This window comes from Enoplosus armatus, chromosome 6 (assembly GCF_043641665.1).
Source record: "Enoplosus armatus isolate fEnoArm2 chromosome 6, fEnoArm2.hap1, whole genome shotgun sequence".
Taxonomy (NCBI): Eukaryota; Metazoa; Chordata; class Actinopteri; order Centrarchiformes; family Enoplosidae; genus Enoplosus; species Enoplosus armatus.
This window is the reverse complement of record NC_092185.1, coordinates 25,544,591-25,565,885: the sequence shown is the minus strand read 5'-3', so window position 1 is coordinate 25,565,885 and position 21,295 is coordinate 25,544,591. Positions and strand designations below refer to the sequence as shown.

Genomic DNA, 21,295 nt, shown 5'->3' with positions numbered 1-21,295 from the left:
ATGGCCGATCTGCTAATCTGGAATCTTCAAAAGAAAGTAACCGCTTTGAATGTAAATCAGCTACAAACACTGGCAAGTACGCTTGATGATGGTCAAGGGGAAAAGCCTGTCATTTGTGGTCTGATAAACAGGAAGTTCATCACATTCAGTCCTCATGTCTCTATCTTTCCAAAGTAAGTTACTGTTGCTGTCCTGCAGTCCACCACAGCGGCTCAGCATGAAGCGGTGCGTTGTGTTCAGGGCTCAGAGGCGTCTCCCTGCCCCTCGTGGGCTGCAGGGAGCCGGCCAATCAGAAGAAAGTGGGCTTTTAGGGAGGAGAGACAGGAGCTCAAACGGCTTGTGTCAGACAGAGGGTGAACTGAGGGGGCCGCATGAAGGGCCACAATAAGATGAAGAAGGACTTATTAGATCTGTGGATCATGCAAAGCTGCTCTGGTGGAGTCCCAGAATACACATATAGAGCTGGAAATGAGCATCATACCTCCTCTTTAAAATAGGACAATCTCCATTCATAGCAACATAAAGCTTTGTTGACTGTACAATTGGAGTTCAAGCCTATCCTCCTTTGAGGAATACAGCTACGGAATTTTACTGCAATCAGCTGAATTTAATATTAAAAACTGACCACTTTGGGTTTACCGTAAACCTGAAGATCTTTGGAAGAAATGGGGGGGGCAGGAATAGTTAAAACCATATCTGTTTTCTTTAATTAATTAGAACGTTTTGTGTCATAAGCCTCAGCATCTTATTATCTATAATATTTATCATGTTATATACACTATTCTGTTGTGTATTATTACACTATAGTTCGACCTAACTCTTACATATACGACACTTTGCTGCTACTTTACTCACAATGAGTTCACTTTTAGACTGTACTGCATTATTTGCTTAAGTTTATGGGTTTTGACCGCTTAATGACACTTTTCTACCTGCAAAACAAACAAACATTTTCACTTGACAGCCTTCACTTTGGTTTCACAAGGTCCTCTGGTTTGTTTACGTCATTGTGTAACACTTGACATTCTTGGTTTGGGCCATTCTGTCCTTGTTTTGTTGCTCACTCTGCGATGTGAAGACTATTTCTTCTGGTAATGATTGATAAGTAGTAGTCCTCTTCACGGATACAGTGTATTGTGATCTTTAGTGATTTGAGCCATGTCTGTTTGCTTTAAAGAAAAAGGAAGCATGCTTATCTGAATGTCATGTGTGATGATGATGATGATGAAACTCCTCCAATGAAAGTATTTGGGGGGGGGGGGGGGGGGGGGGGGGGGTTGTTGAAATGACAGCTGAGGGACATGAGCTGCCTAGGTAGTTTTTTTTTTTGTTTGTTTGTTTTCTTTTCACACAGGTTGCCTTCTTTCAGCCTTGCCAAAGATTGTTCATTTTAAGCGGACGTGTTCACGATGTAACGGCTCAGACATTGAAGGACCCAAAAGCGGGACTTCAGAGGCAGCAGGTGGATGTCGAGAATCTTTAATCTAGTCCAGAAAACAGGCAAGGGATCAGGCAGTTAGTTAGGGCAATGAGATCCAGGTGTGGAGATGGACGGAGAAGCTCAGGTGAAGGGTCACTGTAGGGCAGGAGGGAGTGGCAGTGACAGGAGAATAGTGACAGTGCAGGTAAACACAGGGCAAAAAGCACGACAGATGGTCTCTATTAAGGTCAACTCGTGATGCACAATAGCTAAACATTAATCCACTGCGAAACACCATGAAATGATACTGAACCTCATGCACATTGCCCCAGGTGTATGGGCACTGAAAAGCCACGGCCTGATCGTTGGACTGCAGAAATCCGCGGAATTGTACAGTGCTGGTGCTCCCATTCAAGATTAGAAAGCAGCATAAATTTAGAAACAAAAGTATGCCCAAAATAAAAAAAAAATAACAATATACACATTTACAATATTTAAGTGAAAAAATATATATGTTCAGACCAGGGCAGCAGCTGAGGTGGACGGTCTGTTGTGTGGCACCTTAGCCAGCCTCTAGGTGTCCTTCCGTGTCTTTTCTCCTCGTAACAGGGCAATGGAAATGTCCCCCATCCCTGCAGTTTAAAATTGAGACACCTGCAGATCTTGTTATCTGACAGTGAGTCAAGAAAAAAATGACTGTCAAGACACAAGAACACACACAAACACAGCACACACATTTGTGGACCACGGTACGCCTTCGTGGATTGCCTTCTGTGGGCCCGTAGAAAGTCACCTCAAATATTTCTAACAAGGTAAAACTTCAGTCAGACTACGCCCACGCACGACGGTGAACTTTGTGTTTATTTCCTTACAGACAGCAATTCCAGCAATCAGTCTTTGCATGTTGACGTTGCGCTGCATCCACCAGCAACAGCTGTCACACTGAATCTGTTAAAGGGCAAATTAGCCACCTATACTTGAAAGACAGAAATGTCATTTCACCACAAAAACAGGCTTTATCTAGGGTTGTCAGTTTTACCACGCTTTAACCAAATGTTCCACTGCTGTTACAATGGTCACAGGTTGCCATTTGTTTTTGGTTTTTTTCATTGTTTGCTTAATGTAGTCTGGCTGTTGGTATAAGTCTGCCATTGGCCAACTATTCCAGTCTTCCGCTATCTGCATGTTACCGCTTTGCAAGGGAACCATCGCTAGCATCCTGGTGCTTAGCAGGAAAGAAAAAAAAGCCCCCATCCCAGAATAAGGGGTTCCACCAGGCCTTTTCTCCAGAGGTGAAATTAAGAGACAGCTCTGTCAATGTGAGACTATACTTAACATGAATATGTCAGAGGGGGGCGGTTGCCAGGAAGTATGGAGCAGAGATATGGACGTATGAGCAGTGAGGTTCATAGTTGCAACTTTTCTTTGACCACTGTGACGGTGGAAGATAACACTCATCCGCGTATTTTGATTCCGTTTCGGTGTATATTTGTCAGCCTGACTTGCAGCGGCTGCCCGCACAAGAGTAGGATTTCAGGCCCAGCACCAACTGCCCAGTCAGGGGGACTGGGTGGATTTTTCTGAACGACAACCTGCAGCATCGAGACTCAAGCATTTAACAAAGCCTTGAAAAGGTACCCATGTGACGGATTTGAGACTTAACACTTAACACCTTTCATTCTGCGAAGGGTCCCTTTTCTCGAGGCTGTTCCGTAGGTGATTCTATTACTTTAAAATGAAAGATTTGCTCTCGTTTGAAAAAGGGGGCACCGTCTTCAAATCGAAATGAAGAAACCACACGAATCGTTCAATTGACCGGTCTCGTCAGAAAGGAAGTGGAATTCTTTTTGATACATTGACTTCCGCTCCAAAGCAAGCACAAACGGCTTCTTGCTGCTAAATGAGGACATTTGCTTACATAGCATGAATGTCTAATAACTGAATGAATGAAGGATTGACAAAGACGTGATGAAGAGAGCAGATGAAGACGAGATTTTAAACGATAAACCTTACTCAGTGGGGCGATAGTGAGGTGAGAAGCGTGTGATTTAATTATCAAAACAAAAAGGCTACGCCAAACGTAATGCCAGGGCATCAACTTCTCCAAAGGGGGGATTTCTTTTGTTCGACATCAGTCTAATGAAACGCTTAAAAAGGCGCATGAATTTCCATAAAACCACAACATTTTACAGCTTGCTTTTCGTATGGATTAAACAAACAAAGCACGACTTGGCAGGTCTCAAACCTGTGCCTTTAGCGGCCACGTTAAATACGTGCATCTGTACAGTCTAATGCATTTCAATCCCATTGTTCAGCCGTAAAGTCTACTTTTATGATGGCTATAATGTTCTTTTTTGGGGTCATAGGGTTATAATATATACGTTTTAGCATTGAGGTCGTTACTGTTTAAGATATTGCAGTGGGCTACCCCATATATTTGGAGGTGTTTCTACTACTCTGTGTGTGTAAATATGGAGTACAAATACTTACAAACACCCCTCCGTAGAATTGAACGGATACATTTCCGACAATGTCAACGAAAACTGAACGGAGAGAATCACAGGAAACTTTACCTCCTGTAGATTTACACAATAAGCCAATGATATTCCGGCAGTTTGACCACAAAATCCAAAAGTAGAATATTAGCAAACATAATAATCATAACATGTCGGAATTTGTTTTTTTGGTATTATGAAAAAGAGAGATGAATAAATCCTTTCCAATGAGAAGAATTCAAACACTAATTACTTTTCCACATAATGATCATCGTAAGAAACAAAAGCAGCCTATAGTCGGCGTTGGACGCCTTGGACTGCCGTCCCTGTGCAGGAAGAAGGGACGTAGAGACACCGTTCCAGTCCGCACGATAGTGGTTAGCTGCAGATTCGAACAGCAATGGGCCGGCTGACTCGCAAGCTTCCGATTTGGGAGTTAAGGTGGAATTTAAAGGAAAGGATTTGTTGGCTTACTCTCAATTGTTACACCATTTAAAGTTGTGGTGCGGTTACTTTGTTTAGGATGTTTAAACGCCCATTTAGATTTGTAAAGCCTTTATTCATTCTGTTGTTGTTGATTAAAAAAAATATGATTATAATAATTATCATTAATAAAGACAGTTTAGGTTTTTTTTTTTTTTTCTTAAAAAGCACTTTTAAAAGCCAGATGTTCAAAGTGCTTCACAATTCATTCAAGGGATTATTAAAGGGGACGGAAAGCCTGCAGTCATAGCAAACTGTAAATTGAATTCTTATTCATATACTTGTGAGCTGTTTTTAGGTTCCTCAGTGGGAACCAGTGGGCTTGGAGATTGGAGTTCATTGGGTTGTTTGGACAAAACAATCCCACCTCAAGGTCCATTTACTGGATTTTTCAGGAGTTTACAACACAATCTTCACCACGAGAGATCAGATCCATCTCTACGATATCCATCCATCTGCTGATGAAGACCATGTGACATTCATTTCATTTTATGATTGAGATCAAGACATTTAGTCCTCCTCACGGGTTTGTACCATGAGCAGGGTCTACTTACGACCCACTTCTAGAGCTTTCCTCCCTCAGTGAATAAGAGTTTGCTCAGCTGTCATCTCATTGTCATCTCCATGACAACTGAGCAAACTCTTATCAGCCGAGGAAGGAAAGCTCTAGAAATAGCTAGTAAATGGACCCGGAGTGTAATCCCTTACTGCACTGCATTTAAATTTAAATTTAAACCCTCTGCCGTGAACTCAAAGGGTTCGCGTGGCTTCACACTGTGCCTCCAAACCTCGGCTTCAACACCGACACAAACAATGAACTCCTTCTTTCTGACTTTGACCCGACAATCAAAGTCAGAGATACTTTTATGAGAGCATTGCAGAGATAACAACAAGGCCAGAGATAGCATCACAATAGCCAAGGCGATGTTTTATAGGCTTTTTGTTGTAAAATCTGTTTATTCTTGCTCGCGCACGGGATTCTATTGTGAACCTCGACACCATATCACGTTTCCTTAACAGCAACTTATAAAGTAATCCAAACTCTCTGAGGCGTTGAACACGCTGTTCTAGGCAGGCTTTTAATAATGCTAATCTCAAAGGAGAGTTTGAGTCACGCAAGATGCACTTTCAAACATGGGCCATGTACGTAGCTGTGCCTTCTCAGCTTTATGGCACATACAGCACATTTCCACATCTCTCTCGAGTCTGAGGAAACGCTGCACATTTTAACAAGGGCATGTGTTTTACTGTCCTTAAGGCCTGAGAAGGACAATGAACTGCAGCTGACCCCAGAAAAAAAACAAAAGTGGGATGATAATAACGTCAAGAGGAAGTCAAACACGGGGATGATAATAACGTCAAGAGGAAGTCAAACACGTGCCTTTCTGTAAAGACACGTCCGCAAACACGATAATGTGGTTTGTTGGAGCTTTGAGTTGTTTTCAGGTGAGAACAACGCAATTTAGACGACGGCGTACACCCTGACAGTGGTGCCCCCAGAGACTTTTTCATAGGGGTGGCACACCAAAACCCATACCCAACCCAAAAGCCATGAATGAATGTCAGGACTTCTATTATGCTGTTATAATATAGCTGAAAACTACATGATTCGTGATTCCTTTAAAGTTTTCAGAAAGTGTCTTTTAATTACATCCTGTTGCTCCGTAAGCTACAGGTAGCTTACGGCAAGCAACCGACGCCAGATCCGAGCTCCCTTAGCTATTAGTCTAATACATAAACTCACAAAAAATGCCAAATAAAATACTCTTACACAAACAAACTGAATTCAAGCTTCTCTCTTCCATTATCCTTTATTCAAATTCAGACAAAAGAATTAACTAAAACTCACCAAAAAGTCTTTCCACTGTTCCAACAATCCAAACAATAACTTTCTGCTCTAGTGTTCTCGTGTCACCTTATATTTGGTTCAGTTGTGAGTTCATGTAGCTTTTCCATATCAAGTCAAAGAGTTTGAAATTGAATGATATGAGGTTGTCATATGCTCCAAGTTGCCACAAGCCCAATCAACTGCATCATCCACTGTATATGCCCTGCCAAAATCATGCTCATGCTATCTTCAATATAAGGAGCAAACGCCTTCTTTAAAAGGTTTTATATATATATAAAAAATTGATTAAAAAAAAATCCAACTGAGAGGAAGAGCAGATGTAAGGTTGATGTAATGATAAAGAGCCGCATTAACCGGAAGGGTTAAGGGCTGCAAATAGATCTCATCTTTCATAACTCCTCTTCCCCTCTCTACTTCATCATGGCTGTGCTTTACAGCTGTGTGGCCATAAAGTGACAGTCATAAAATGGTAGGATTATGGTAAACTGCCCCTCTGTTAAAGTTTAACAACAGAATGGAACATGAGATAAATGTCTCGGAGATTACGGAGAACGGCTGTCCTTCAATGCAAAGAGAGCATCTGTCCTTTAGCTTTTGGCCAAAATAGCCGCATCCCTTTAAATGTGGCATAAATTTTTGTGGCATTCCCAACAGGACTGCAGCTACCATTATTTTCAGGTAATATAGAGACCTGAAGTATAGTTTTATGATTTCACATAATCTTTCAAATCTAAAGTTGAAAATTTTTGGGGAGATACTGACATTTTTTTTTTTTTTAGACTTTGCTTCCTTAAATTTGATCAGTTGCATCATCTCTACCCATGCTGCAACTACATCGTCTTTCCCCTGTTTCCAGTTTTGATGCGAAGCTTAACTGCTGCTGGGTTCTGCTACATATCTACCGTACAATTATGACAGCGGTCTTCTCATCTAACTCTTGGCAAGAAAGCGAATAACTGTATTTCCCATTTACTATTCTTTTAAAAGCCATCATTTTGTAATGTTTGTCTGTTAAAAAGGCCCACATTTCAAATATCTCAGCAGCTATCTCAATCAAAAAATAATAACGTAAGTAAGTAAATTTGAGAATTTATGGAGAACAACAATAATTATATTTCAGCATTAAAGAGAACATTTTGATTAAAGAGCTTGGCTTGCACATACTGGTGGATTAACCATTACAGAAACATCAAATATTTTGGTCATCAGCAACACTGTTCATTTAGGGCAGCGGTGGCAAACACCTTACACTGGGTGGGGGTCTAATACATTTGTTAAGCACTGTATATTAGAAGAAAATATAGAAACTGATAATCTTCTTGAAAATCTCTATAGCCCGTCTTCACTTCTGAAAACATCCCTACTAGTGGATGTCTCAGTCACTGCAGAAGAATTATTCAACGTGTGTTCTGGGCTTTTATCTTCAAAAAGTTAGAGAGTTAAGAATCAGTAATTATCAGAATGAAGATAATGTGACGGAGCCAGGTTTGTCTAAACCAGGTGAGGCTGGCTTTTACAATGCCACTGTTAATGTATCACCTGGTACAATGAATGGGAGGAGATATGCTACCCATGGCTACATATACAAGATCACCTGGCTCGCGCTGTCTCAGTGTCTCGGGGCTCTAAACGCAGGCAGACGACATGGGGAAAGGTTTCTACATCAGTAAAGCTGTTGGGGTAGTTGCTATCATCCTGTGTGCGGGGGCCCTGGCTACTATCATAGCTCTGTCTGTTGTTTACTCCCAGGAAAAGGATAAAAATAATAATCAAGTCACGCCAACGGATGGAGGAACAACATCCAACCCCCCCGTCACACCTGCCCCATCCAATGAACCTTGGGACAAGTACCGGCTGCCCAAGAGCCTGGTGCCGGACCACTATAACGTCACCCTATGGCCGCGACTGACTCCAGATATGACAACCGGACTCTACATCTTTACTGGTAAGGTTTTATGTGTGTAATACTCATGGCTTTCTTTCACACAAAGTAGTTGCATTCGTGCACAACAATTTCCAATAATTTGCACAAGCTCAACTATGTATTCCTTAAGACTTTGAGGCTGTGGGCATGTTCATAATTTCCATGCAACTTAGGTCTGGACTGACACTGTGCATTGCCATTTCTATTGTTTGTCAGTGGAGAGTGATTACTGAGAGTGATTCTCTGTATGGCTAGTATATTTTTTGGTGTTGCTTTGTTTTAAGGCTTAAATGTCCCATATTCTGCTCATTTCAGCTCTATATTTGTATTCTGGGACTCCACTAGAGAAGCTTTGCATGATCCAAAGTTAAAAAAAAGTCCTGTCTTACACTGGCCCTTTATGCCCAGTTCACCCTCCGTTTGAAACAAGCCGTTTTTGACATATTGACATACTGCTTGTGACATCACAACCTCATGGAAGTCCTGACAGCTCGTTTAAGGGCTCAGTTTCTCGGGTGGGCTGGGCGTTTTATACACAGTATTGATACAGCACCTACAGGACCTGCTTTATAATCAAAAAAGATATGGAAATATCACTTTCTCCAATATGGGACCTTTAAGGTTTAAGGTTGGGAATTCAACTCATCAAGGTGACAAGGTGCATAGAAAGAAATAAAATCATCATATCATCATATAAATCATTGCATTTGATTGAATTTAAGTTTGGGTTCAGAGTTCCAATTTTCCCCTGGAGTCAGAAAATTCTAATTTGACCATAGGGGTTAGGATTGGGTAGAGTTTTTTTGTTTTTTTTACTACTGCTGATCACATTTCCAATGATTTCATGCTGTTTCAGGTGAGTCCAGTGTGGAGTTTGAGTGTGCTGAGGAGACTGATCTGATTCTTATCCACTCCAACAAGCTGAACTACACCAAACTTGAGAACAACCAATTGGCAAGGCTTACCTCAGTCAGTGGAGTCAAACCCCCTTCAATCAAGTCTTGCTGGCTCCAGAATGTGACCCAGTACTTGGTCCTACACCTGGATGGTAAACTGATGAAGGGCAACAGATACAACCTCTTCACTAACTTTACTGGGGAGCTGGCTGATGACCTGGGAGGGTTCTATAGGAGTGAATACATGGAGGATGGCGTGAAAAAGTATGTGTATTTGGTGTCAGACGATACTCTTTAAAACACAACTGAGTCTTGAAAGTATCGGGTCCCCCAAAAGCCAGCGATGATTGATAAGAAAAGTTCTCACAGACAAGACACGTTAGCTGTTTTAACAGAATAGGGGGGACAGACCACATCTAACTTAATCAATGTATTCTCTGTGCTAACCTTTAGCCTTAGCTTAAAAGACAACTCCAAAAGGTATTGTTGTTGTTTTTTTTATGAGATGCCACATTGCAGCCACTCTCTTTGATAGCTGTTGACTGAGAAATGGTCTCGATGCGTTAACATAGCATTAACTGGTCCTCCAACAGCATTCTTGTTTTCACATTTCAACATACCTAAATGTTTATCTTGTAAAACAAGACACATGGGTTGTTTCTTTGACACAAAATCAGGCTTCATGTATGCATTTCCTGTCAGGGTTGTCGCGACTACTCAGATGCAGCCGACAGATGCCAGGAAGGCTTTCCCCTGTTTTGACGAGCCAGCTATGAAAGCTATTTTCTACATTACTCTGATCCACGACCAAGGAACTGTGGCCCTGTCCAACGGTGAAGAAAAAGGTTAGTTGCAACGCTGGTGCTTTTGTTTAAACAAGTGGATGTGACAGAGGTTTTAGGGTGAAGTAAGACTGAAATTCAAATTTGAACGATAAAGTACAAGAAAATGATATTCTATTAAATTACATTTCTCTTTTACAGAATCGAGCAGCATCGTCGTCAATGGCCGTAATGTGCAGAAGACCGTCTTTGAGCCAACTGAGAAAATGTCCACCTACCTGTTAGCGTTCATCGTCAGTGACTTTGCCTCCATCAATAACACCATTGATGGAGTTTTGGTAATTGACCCCTCCCAAAATTAATTTTGACTTTCTTTCATAAATGCAATTTGGATTTCCAGGAAACTTAAAGGTGTGAATTCTACCGCGGTGTCTTTTGTGATATTACTACCATGGGTCACCAAAGTCATAGGACTTTTCAAATCCTGCCACATGCTACACATAGTGTTCAGGTGTTTGCTTGTTATTGAGGCAAGCATGAGATGACACTACAATCGCTTTTTGAGACGATGGCTAAAGACGAAACTGTAACGTGACATACACAAACATAAAGATTAGCCTAGTGGTTCAGCTTCTTTACCCTAAATGTTACCGAATGGATCATATCTTTGATCTACACGATACCACAACAATGTTTTGAGCTAGCCTGGTTATCCATTTTAAGTATATGTGTACAGACACTTTCCCAACTGACCATCAAGATAGTTCCAGGTGTTGCTGGGACATTTGTGATGCAAAGAGAACTACACTCAAAGTTTAAAGAGCTTAAAGTTGCACACCCTGGTATTGTTAAAGTGCCAAATAGCACTTTTTTTCTTTTCACAGTTTTGTAACTTTACTTTTAATCATCAGCCAATTTCCAATTGTTTTTTTTTTTTCATCCAAATCCCAGTCATCATTTGCCACAAACGTTTTGTTCTTGCACTCATCTAAATGACGTCATTGTAATGAGTAATACAAATGCGAGTTAAAGCCACTAGGTGTAGGATTTGGAAAAGGCTGACTCTCTTGCCATCTAGTGGTAGTATCTGAAAAGGCTGTTGCAGAAAACAATGTGCGAATTTAATATCCAAGAGGATTGGGCTAATGCAGCACATAGACTGCACCAGCAGAACTTACGCCATCATTTAAATCTAATAGCTAATCTACACAAGGTGGTATCCATTTAAAACCGCAGAGATTCCATGGTTTCTGATAATGATATTCAAGCTAGCAGAAATGTGCATTATGAGACCGTGTAACACGTTTTATTGTGTGGGTTTAGATCCGTATCTTTGCCCGGAAGCCTGCAGTTGCTGCTGGGCAAGGACAGTACGCCCTTAACAAAACTGGACCCATCCTCAAGTTCTTTGAGAATTATTACAATTCCAGCTACCCTCTTCCCAAGTCTGGTAAGTCCACCACACATGATGACCTGGATATGAATGAGTCTGTTAAGTCAGATATAGGCCTACAGAACAAGTCCGCAAGTTGCCCTGAAAGAAAGTATTGTGTTTGTGAGCATTTGAAATCATTTCTGTAAAACTGAAGTTTATTTAGAAAGCTTAAGGATCTTCTTGATTTGTTGCCCCAAGGAGTTTGCAACTCCTAAATAGCATGACCCATAGTAAGAATGACAACAGTTGAAGACCCAGGTTGACAAATACCAGAATTTTCTTTACCTAACCAATCTATAGGTACCTAGGTATACATTAATTGTATATAAGTATATGTCATAGTTTAACTGCTCCTCTCCCCTCACTGTTCAGTAGTTCTTGCAATCATGTTTATTGCCATCATGTGCTCCTATTGTAGACTGAGAAACAGTTGTGTTTCGAAAATCATGTAAAAACTTGTCCTTCATTCTGTTCTTATTGTTTATTGATGCAAGACTTACGTGCTAATCACAGAAACGCTTTATCCCCAGATTTCCTATTCTAGTCTATCCTCTCTCCAGAGCACATGTTTCAACACTGCTGTAAGAACTTAGGTTTGGTCACCTTAAAAGCAGTCGTTAATGAACCACAAATAATATCTTTCCTAATGCAGATCAGATAGCTCTGCCGGACTTCAACGCTGGAGCCATGGAGAACTGGGGTCTGATCACATACAGAGAGACAGCGCTGCTCTACGATGAAGAGTTCTCCTCCAACTCCAACATGCAGCGGATTGCTACCATCATCGCTCATGAACTGGCTCACATGGTAAGGTTTTAACACTGCAATCTATATCACTATATCATGTTTATTATATGGTGGCCACTGATATAACTCCCGCTGGATATTGTCATTTGCTCTATAATCAGTTGGAAAATGATTTAATATTGAAGAAAATATATTGGAATGATTCTGCATAACCTTGAAAGAGGTCAAAGCGGTTTTAAGTCTCACGTCCTTGAGAGCAAGTCCAAGTTGAGTCTCAAGTCATGTAAGAGCACGTTTTAAGTCAAGTCTCAAGTCACGTAAGAGCATGTTTTAAGTCAAGTCTCAAGTCCTTGAGAGAAAGTCCAGATTGGGTCCCAAGTCATGTAAGAGCACGTTTTAAGTCAAGTCTCAAGTCCTTGAGAGAAAGTCCAGATTGGGTCTCAAGTCATGTAAGAGCACGTTTTAAGTCAAGTCTCAAGTCCTTGAGAGAAAGTCCAGATTGGGTCTCAAGTCATGTCAGAGCACGGTTCAAGTCAAGTCTCAAGTCCGGAGGCAAGTTTTAAGTCAAGTAGCAAGGGTTGTCAAAGCAAGAAACAAGTCAAATCTAAGGCCTTGAGAGGAAGTCCAAGTCAAGTTGCAAGTCTTATCAAGGCAAGTCTCGAGTCAAATTTTAAGTCTGGGAAAGTCCAAGTTAGATCACAAGGTTTCAAATCAAATCTCAAGTCTTCAGGGCGAGTCCAAGTCAAGTATAAAATCTTGTCAAATCAAGTAGCACGTCCAGTCAAGTCAAGTCTCAAGTATTGTAAAATAAAGCCTCAAGTCGAATCTAAGGCCTTCAGGGTAAGTCCATATATATCTCAGGTCTTGTCAAAGCAGGCAAGTCCAAGTCATGTCCCAAGTATTTGTAAGCAAACTGCATGTCAGTTGCAAGACTTTCAAGTCTCTATATGCTGACTATTAAAATGACAATGTATTGGGTTTTTTTTAAATAGTTTTTAAGATAGTTGAGACCAAATGCATAATATTTAATTATTATTTATTCTTCTGAGATGTTATCAGGTTAAAACTTGAGACTTGAATTCTTTTGGCTTCTCAAGTCAAAAAGCATTCATGTCAAGTTTTTAGGACATTCAATCTCAAGTAAGTCAAGTCTCAACTCTTGAGTCTTTGTTTTTTGGACTGTTACTCAAGCCCAAGTGTCAAGTCTACAGGTCTGGGAGCCTGTAAAAAGCTGTTTATGTCTTATTTATTTATTATTATTTTTCTTAGCATAGCATTCACACCTTTTCTTTGTCCCTTTAGTGGTTTGGTAACCTGGTGACCCTGAGGTGGTGGAATGACTTGTGGCTGAATGAAGGCTTTGCATCCTATGTTGAGTACCTGGGAGCACACGAGGCTGAACCCGACTGGAATGTGGTAAGGGTTTCCCTCCCACCTCATGGCCTCAATAAGCAAAAAAGTGTAATGTAGGATGATGGTGATAGTGATCAGTGGAGTTTTGATCATACTGTCTTATTTGTCTCCTAATAGAAAGACCTCATCGTGCTCAGTGATGTCCACAGGGTGTTTGCTATCGATGCCCTGGCCTCTTCTCACCCTCTGTCCTCTAGAGAAGAGGACATCCAGAAACCAGCACAGATCAGTGAGCTGTTTGACGCCATCTCCTACAGCAAGGTAACCTCACACACTCAGGCAGCGTAACACTTGTCCCGTCTCTAATCCTAAAATCAATCCACTATTCCAATATTTAAAATGCGTTTTCTCATCTTCAGGGAGCATCTGTTCTGAGGATGTTGTCGGATTTCCTAACTGAAGAAGTCTTCAGAATGGGACTCAGGGTAAGGACTTCAAGGACATATATGATATTTGCCTGATAATCACATGCTGCTGTGAAGCTTAGTCCCCTTTTATTTGACACAGTAAAAGAATCTTGCATAACGAATCCTTGACAGGGTTTGGGTACGCTATGTCCTTAGCAAAATTCATTCTCTGTTAGTAACAAGTGCATCTGATAACTCTGCAATCATCCATTCAGCGTTGCTATTTGGTGTATAGGCTCTGACCTTGTCACTTTCCTCAAGGAAGCACCAATCTCAGCATAGCAGGGAGTGTGGGGAGTGGAGAACGTAGGCTCGGAGCCAACAGGTGGATGCTGGGTTGGAGGTTTTTTTTTTTTTTTTCTTTTCTAAATGCTGTTTGAACAGAGAACATGAAAAGAGTGAGCAGAGCACTGACGGCTTAAGAACGCGGCCACAATTAAACAGATACATATATATATATATATATATATATATATGGATATAGATGGACTCAAGGGGTACAGGGTGGGGTGGACTGCCTGAACCAGCTTCTAGACTTCATTTACTATCCATTTACTTCAGTTTGTTTTTCTTTTTGGCTAAAATAAGAATGATTTGATTCAAGTCGTTGGTTCCCCAGCAACATTTAGCAGGAACAAAACCCAAATGTATCTCTTTGTTTTCTCTGTCCCCCCTGCAGACCTACCTGGCCGAATTTGCATTTGGGAATGCAGTCTACACAGACCTATGGAAGCATCTGCAAATGGCACGTTCTTTTGTCTATCGTTCTATTCGGATTCAAACATTTAGCTAATGTTGCAATCAAAAGGATCTCCAGTGCATGCCAATCTACTGTTACATCATTTCTTTTGGCTTTCACAGGCTGTTGATGCTAATGGCACTCAACTTCCTGACACTGTCAACAACATCATGAACACCTGGGTGCTGCAGATGGGCTTTCCTGTGGTCACCATAGATACCAACACTGGGGTTGTAACCCAGCAGCACTTTCTCTTGGATCCAGACTCTGAGGTCACCGCTCCATCTCCCTTCAAGTATGCACATTGCCTTTCTTTCATCGCCCTAGACCCGTGAATTCTTTATTTTTGTGTTTGTCTTTAATACTACTCGCTGCTATTTCCCATTACGACTACAGTCTTACAACTCCTTTTACTATTACTACTACTGTTTATAATACTATTCTGGTATTACCATTGATTTTACAGTAATACTACTATCTTTGCTACTGCTATAAAGCCTAGTATTATCACTACAAATTATACTGCCATGACTTTCTTTTTTTCGACTCATTAATGTATAATGCTTTTTTTATTTTAATGACATCACGATACAACTGATACAGCCTCCATTGTCCAGTTCATAAAAATAAACACAACGACAATAACTAAGCAATATTTAGATTTCATCACGGTTATTTATGCTACAGCTATGAATGGATTGTTCCAATCAAGTGGATGAAGACGGGAGTCACCCAGGCACCACAATGGCTGACGGATAAATCAGGTAAGATTTTGTGCTGGTAAATGAAACTACGTTCAGTTTACAGACAGTTTAGTAATTGAAGATAAAATGTTTTTGGCAATAGCAAAGCCACTGCAGGCCTTTGTTGGTGGTCAAGACAAGTCAGGTTTATTTACATATTCCGTGCAAGCAAGTGTCAAAAGACTTTTGAAAGAAACACCTTTCCAGGATTTGACTAATCAACAATCCAACTGGATAGACAGATACTACTTACAGTATGGGGTACAACATTGTAGTTACCGGGGATTTCAGACGCCGAAGGTGGTATAGGTTTATGTGGATTGACACTGTTGTTATACAGGGTGCTGTTCATTGTTATTACGGAGTACAGTAAGTAGAAAAGCTTAAACCTAAGGTTATGGTTTGGTAGGCATAGAAGCCCCTTGGTTAAGGTTAGAGAAAGAGCATAGTCGTGGAACTCTTGGTTGAAAGATGGGAAAAGAACAGTGGCCTCCTGGATCATAGTCCCATGCTTTGTATGCCCAACTACCCACTTGGCTCTCCTCTCCTATTGGCACAAATTTGACTGCTGGAGTGTTTTAGCCTTAAACAGTCAGCTAGCTACATGTACACTGAGCTCACCAGGAACTCCAAGGCTAAAAGTAGCCTCTAAATGGTGGAGTTTGGAGAAACTCCCAAAAACGAGTGGCGCGTCAGTCCTATTTTTTGGTAATTCACAAAGCCCCTTAGTTCTAAAAGTAGCTCCTACGTCTTAAGGGCCCTATCTTACACCCGGCGCAAGGCGGCGCACAGCACAGGCGTCATGGCTAGTGTTTCAGCCATGAAGAAAACACGTTTTATTATTTGAATTATTAAGAAAACCGAGAGACGTGAGCGTGCAGCGCTCCTCCTCCTCCTCAGTTAAATATCGGTGCATTTGCAGGGGGATAACACTCTGATTGGTTTAATTCACGTCATGCCCAGAACACACCTATGATTAATGAAGAGACGAAATACAACCCCTTTGCGCCTTACATTGCACCCAGATTATGCACCGTCTAACTATCAAAAGGGGAGTAGGACACACCCTAAATGCACTTGTGCCGTGCACTATAGATGGTTTAAATAGGCCCCCGTAGTCTTAAATTAGAGGCAGTCCAGAGGACTCCTAAATCAATATGACCTACTCAGTCTGTAATGCGCTGCTGGTAATGTGTCTCATCGCACCAGTTTTTTTTTTTGTATAAACAGAAATATATATATATTTATCTAAATGTACTTTAATTTGTAACACAGACCGGTCACCTGTCAACCAATCACTGCAGTCGCACGAAGGCCCCCTTGACTTGTTATGTAATTGAACCATCTCTAAAATGAGTTTGGCACTCATTCTGAACACATCTTAAGAGATTTTTTTTGTGGTGGTGTTAACAACGTCACACTACTTCTGCCTTTGATTCTAAGAGACGACAGTCGTATTTCACATGACCATAAGGTCCTTCCCAGGACATTTGAACAAACGGCCGATGCTGTCAGTTTTCTGGTTTTCTGACAGTCTTGTCATGGCGTGGTACTGCAGCTGGAAGCACAGGCTGACTTGTACAATCTTGCGGTTTGGTTTATACCTTGGCAGTTAGCTTGAGAGTTCATTGTCGGATAATAAGCAAACATTGACAGTTACAGAGTATAATTCTTGGTCTTGGCGCTCTACAATAACGACTAACCTCGACCTCACTTTCCTCTGTAGCCACATTTGATGCAATGAAGGCATCGGGGGCTGACTGGGTGCTAGCTAACTTCCACGTGGTGGGCTACTACAGAGTCAACTATGACCAGGGCAACTGGGAGAAACTCCTAAATGGTCTGAGCACCAATCATCACGTAAGACATACTACTTGCAAATCTTTGGGAATAATGTGTGACCTCTACTTTCATGCACTGATTATTAACACGTGTCTTGATCTGAGTTGCGCTAGCAGCAGTAACAGGGATATTGCTTTTGCTTTCCAAGATTATTCCAGTCATCAACAGAGCTCAGTTGGTGGATGATGCCTTCAACCTGGCCAGGTAAGTCCTGCTAATACAGTATCATATATATATATAGATGATTATAGTAATGAAGAGAATGTAGGAAAAATAATTTAATTTGTTTGGTACCTTCATTAAAAGACTTTATTAAAGATGGCCCAGGCAGCAATGTCCTCTTTTATTACACGAATCAACAGGGTTTATGTGAAACAACTGTCCTAAAATGAGTTAAATATTACTGTTGCACAGCATTGCTGGCATGACACGGACGCCGCCAGGTATTTTAACTCATTCCTGACAGTAGATTTAGGGAGGTTCACAACTATTTTGGAAATATAGTGAAGGATAAAATGGATGGAACATTCAAGACTGTTAATAAATGATGATCAAGGTGTAGAAATCTTGTAACCCCAAAAGGGCCAAGATCATCCCTACAGTGCTGGCCCTCAGGACCACCAAGTACCTGAGCAACGAAAGAGAATACATGCCCTGGGAGTCGTCCCTGAGCAACCTGGACTTCTTCTACCTCATGTTTGACCGCAGCGAGGTTTATGGTCCCATGCAGGTGTACTTTTCTTTCAGCCAAACATAACATAACATGACATAGCCAAAACACAAATAAGTTACTTTCATGACTTATGGAATTATCACGTTTCCTTAGCTCTGTCTTCTCTGTTTGTAGGGTTATCTGAAGAAGCAGGTCACCCCTCTGTTTGAATACTACAAGAACATGACTGGCAACTGGATCAATGTACCTGTTGGACACATGGACCAGTGAGTAAAGAGGAACTCGTGGGCATCTGCTGTTCTGGAGATCACACTTTTTAAAGAAAGGCCACCCCTTATTCCTCTGTCTCCACCCACGCTCTTCATGTTTTTGTCTGGGATCCCGTTAATACTCCTTCTCCGCCATGTTTCCTCCAGGTATAACCAGGTGAACGCTATCAGCCTGGCTTGCAGGACGGGACTCGAGGAATGCCAAAATCTGACCAAGGTGTGGTTCAATGACTGGATGGACACGGAGAACAACCGGTGAGCGCATACATCAGCCCGACGTGTAACTTATTTCCTATCTGCTGCTTCAACTTCACCTCACTGTTAAATGTCGTCATTCTTCAGGATCCACCCCAACCTGCGTTCCACCGTGTACTGTAATGCCATCTCGGCAGGTGGCGCTAAAGAGTGGGAGTTTGCTTGGTCGCACTTTAAGAACGCCACCATTGCCAGCGAAGCTGAAAAACTCCGCTCTGCCCTGGCCTGCACGAAGCAACCCTGGCTGCTCAACAGGTGTGCTCACAGACAGCCTTGTTGATACTGTTATACAGCGTGTAACTGACAATCACTGACCAGTATGCACATATATGCTCTGCCCGCTGTTCTGCTCGTACCTTCAGGTACCTGGAGTACACTCTGGATCCGAACATGATCAGAAAGCAGGACGCCACCTCCACCATTGTCTACATTGCCAACAATGTGGTTGGTCAGTCTCTGGCGTGGGACTTTGTCAGGGCTCGATGGTCATACATTTTCACTCAGTGAGTAGCTGCTAACATCCCTGCATTCCCATTAAACATGAGAGAAGGTTTGTAGTCGTGTAGCTCAGTTTTCCAATGGGAACCTTGGCATTGCAATTCGTCAACAACATGACAATTTCAAAGGTGCTGACAGGGTTGTTATAAATGCAGACGTATGATGTGTTAGCTAATGATTTTCACATGCCGAACTGAAGCACAGTCACATCATAAAAGATCCGCTGTCGCGGCTTTACAGTCCGGTTTATTATCAGTGACAGCTTTTATTGGCCACACATGCTCATTGTAATTCAAATCCTGCCTCAGACAACCTTTGGTCTCGTTATTTGTTCCGACTTCAAGTGTGAGGCAGCCCGCTGGGTCTGACCTGTAGAAACATGGCCAAACATATATAGTGACTTTTTAGTAATTTAGTAATCTTATGTGCACTGTATGCCTCCGTTTTATAATTTAGTTTCGTTCAGGAGTTTGTAAAGCTAGACCTTTAGGTGACAAAGTCAAGAGGAGAGCCAGTTTTAAGCCAGAGCATGTTGGTCAGCGCAGTCTTCATTAGGACCTTCATGAACATCTGAATGCAGAACGTAGTTTTCTTAACTTGTTAAAGATGAAGATGTGTATATTCCCTTCACAATAACTTCACTTTGATTTACTGTACCTAGTGGTACTTTTCATTTGCATACAAAATGACCCCTAATTATCCGTTGTTGTCTTTGGCTTTGTCTCTCTCTCTCTCTCTCTCTCTCTCTCTCTCTCTCTCTCGCAGGTATGGCGGTGGATCATTCTCCTTCTCCAACCTCATCAACGGAGTCACCAAGCGTTTTTCCACTGAATTTGAGCTTCAACAGGTTAGATATACGGGACCTACAATCATACACATTTGCATCTCTACTTTTAGGGATTTTCATGTTTGTTTTCCCCCCTTTCAAAAAGCAAAAACAAGCAATAGTTTTTAACTTTAGCCGCAATCGTTAGCAAGCCTGGCCAGCTAGTAAATTACCTACAGTACCGTCCTGCTCTTTATTTGTCTATGTCTAAGTCTATGAAATGTAACAAAATAGTGAAGAATACCCATCACCATTTATTTCCTAAAGCCCAGGGTGATGCTGTCGAATTGCTTGTTCTATTCTATATTCACTTTATTGCGTTTTTTCGTCATTAAACATCAGAAGGATGATGTGACATGATTACTTTATAGCGCTCGTGTTAAAAAAAACAAGAGCTTACACATTTCACAATTCAGGGTACAGTTAAAAGATAACTGACGAGGAAAGCATGGCTCAAATGTGAATGTAAAGAACGACAAAATTCCTCACTCATAAGTCATTTAAATGTAACTTTAAATGTGCCTTTGATTGACGCTTTACAGAAGGTTGTGTCGACTGCAAAAATCCAAACACAATCACAATCAGTGCAATTGGATGCAAACCATCATAATCATTTTACTGTCCCTGAATCAAGTCAGGCACTCAATTCTATGCATCTGTTTGTCGTGACAGCTGAAGCAGTTCAAGGCAGATAATGCAGAGGTCGGCTTCGGCTCTGGGTCCCTGGCGGTGGATCAGTCCATTGAGAGAACCATCGCCAACATAAAATGGATCGCAGAGAACAAGCAGAATGTTCTGGACTGGTTCAAGGCTGAGGCAAAACCCGAGTGATGCCTTGCACGAGCTCTGCATCTCACTTGGTCTTCATTGAATTTGAAATTGCTTAGATTACAGTGTATTTCAAGTCCTTGCTGAGTGCTGATTACAAACACGTTGAATGTTGATACTTTTAAGTTAGACTAACTATTGTTTTATACTGTACTTTTCTCTGTATTTAATATTGAGCCCCTTGGGAACCAAAAACATATTTAATATATATATATATATATATATATATATATATATATATATATATATATATATATAATTTACTATTATATAATACTTAATACTTCAAAAAAAAGTTGTTTTACAGCTAAATGCACACCAAAAAGCTTGTGTTCAATTTTGTAATCTGTATTTAAAGTCAATCTGTGCACATTCAAAAATGAATCGCGTATATATTTGATGTGTCCACGTGTTATTTCTGTGCATATGAAAGTACAACTTCAAATCTGAACTTAAAAATGTACCATTTTATATACAGTGATTCCACATCTTGTGGGGTGACACTGGATCTTTTGAGATATTTGAACAAGCAACAATTGTACTCAAGAATAAATACATTTGTTAAGAATTTATTGTTGTGCTCTCTGTTTGTCTGAAAGTACGATGTTTCTGATATATTATGGTTCCTGTATCCATGTGTATTATTCTGTACTGATTATATTCCCTGGTCAGTTTATATTTATCAGGGTTTTCAAACATTGTAAAAAAAAAAAAAAAAAAATGTTGACTCAAGGTCCATTTACTAGGAGTTTCAGTGGAGAATATTGTATG

At 41.0% G+C, this 21,295-nt stretch overlaps 1 protein-coding gene across 1 annotated transcript; it reads left to right on the top strand.

Annotated features, from left to right (window-relative positions):
- Positions 1 to 7,891: 7,891 nt before the first annotated feature.
- LOC139286347 (aminopeptidase N-like) lies at positions 7,892 to 20,527 on the top strand. Its single transcript, XM_070907100.1, has 21 exons — positions 7,892 to 8,192; positions 9,028 to 9,331; positions 9,770 to 9,912; positions 10,051 to 10,187; positions 11,173 to 11,299; positions 11,937 to 12,091; positions 13,334 to 13,447; positions 13,562 to 13,705; positions 13,804 to 13,869; positions 14,531 to 14,596; positions 14,713 to 14,885; positions 15,278 to 15,354; positions 17,060 to 17,193; positions 17,324 to 17,379; positions 17,758 to 17,905; positions 18,023 to 18,114; positions 18,265 to 18,372; positions 18,460 to 18,627; positions 18,735 to 18,875; positions 19,636 to 19,717; positions 20,369 to 20,527. The coding sequence occupies exons 1-21, from the start codon at positions 7,892 to 7,894 to the stop codon at positions 20,525 to 20,527; spliced, it is 2,895 nt and encodes a 964-aa protein (XP_070763201.1).
- Positions 20,528 to 21,295: the final 768 nt, after the last annotated feature.

Excerpts from the sequence above, each read along its gene's own strand:
- LOC139286347 (XM_070907100.1), top strand. The coding sequence starts at position 7,892 with ATGGGGAAAGGTTTCTACATCAGTAAAGCTGTTGGGGTAGTTGCTATC. Across the intron at positions 17,194-17,323 it reads GTCTGAGCACCAATCATCAC|ATTATTCCAGTCATCAACAG; the intron begins GTAAGACATACT and ends TTGCTTTCCAAG. Across the intron at positions 18,876-19,635 it reads TGGTCATACATTTTCACTCA|GTATGGCGGTGGATCATTCT; the intron begins GTGAGTAGCTGC and ends TCTCTCTCGCAG.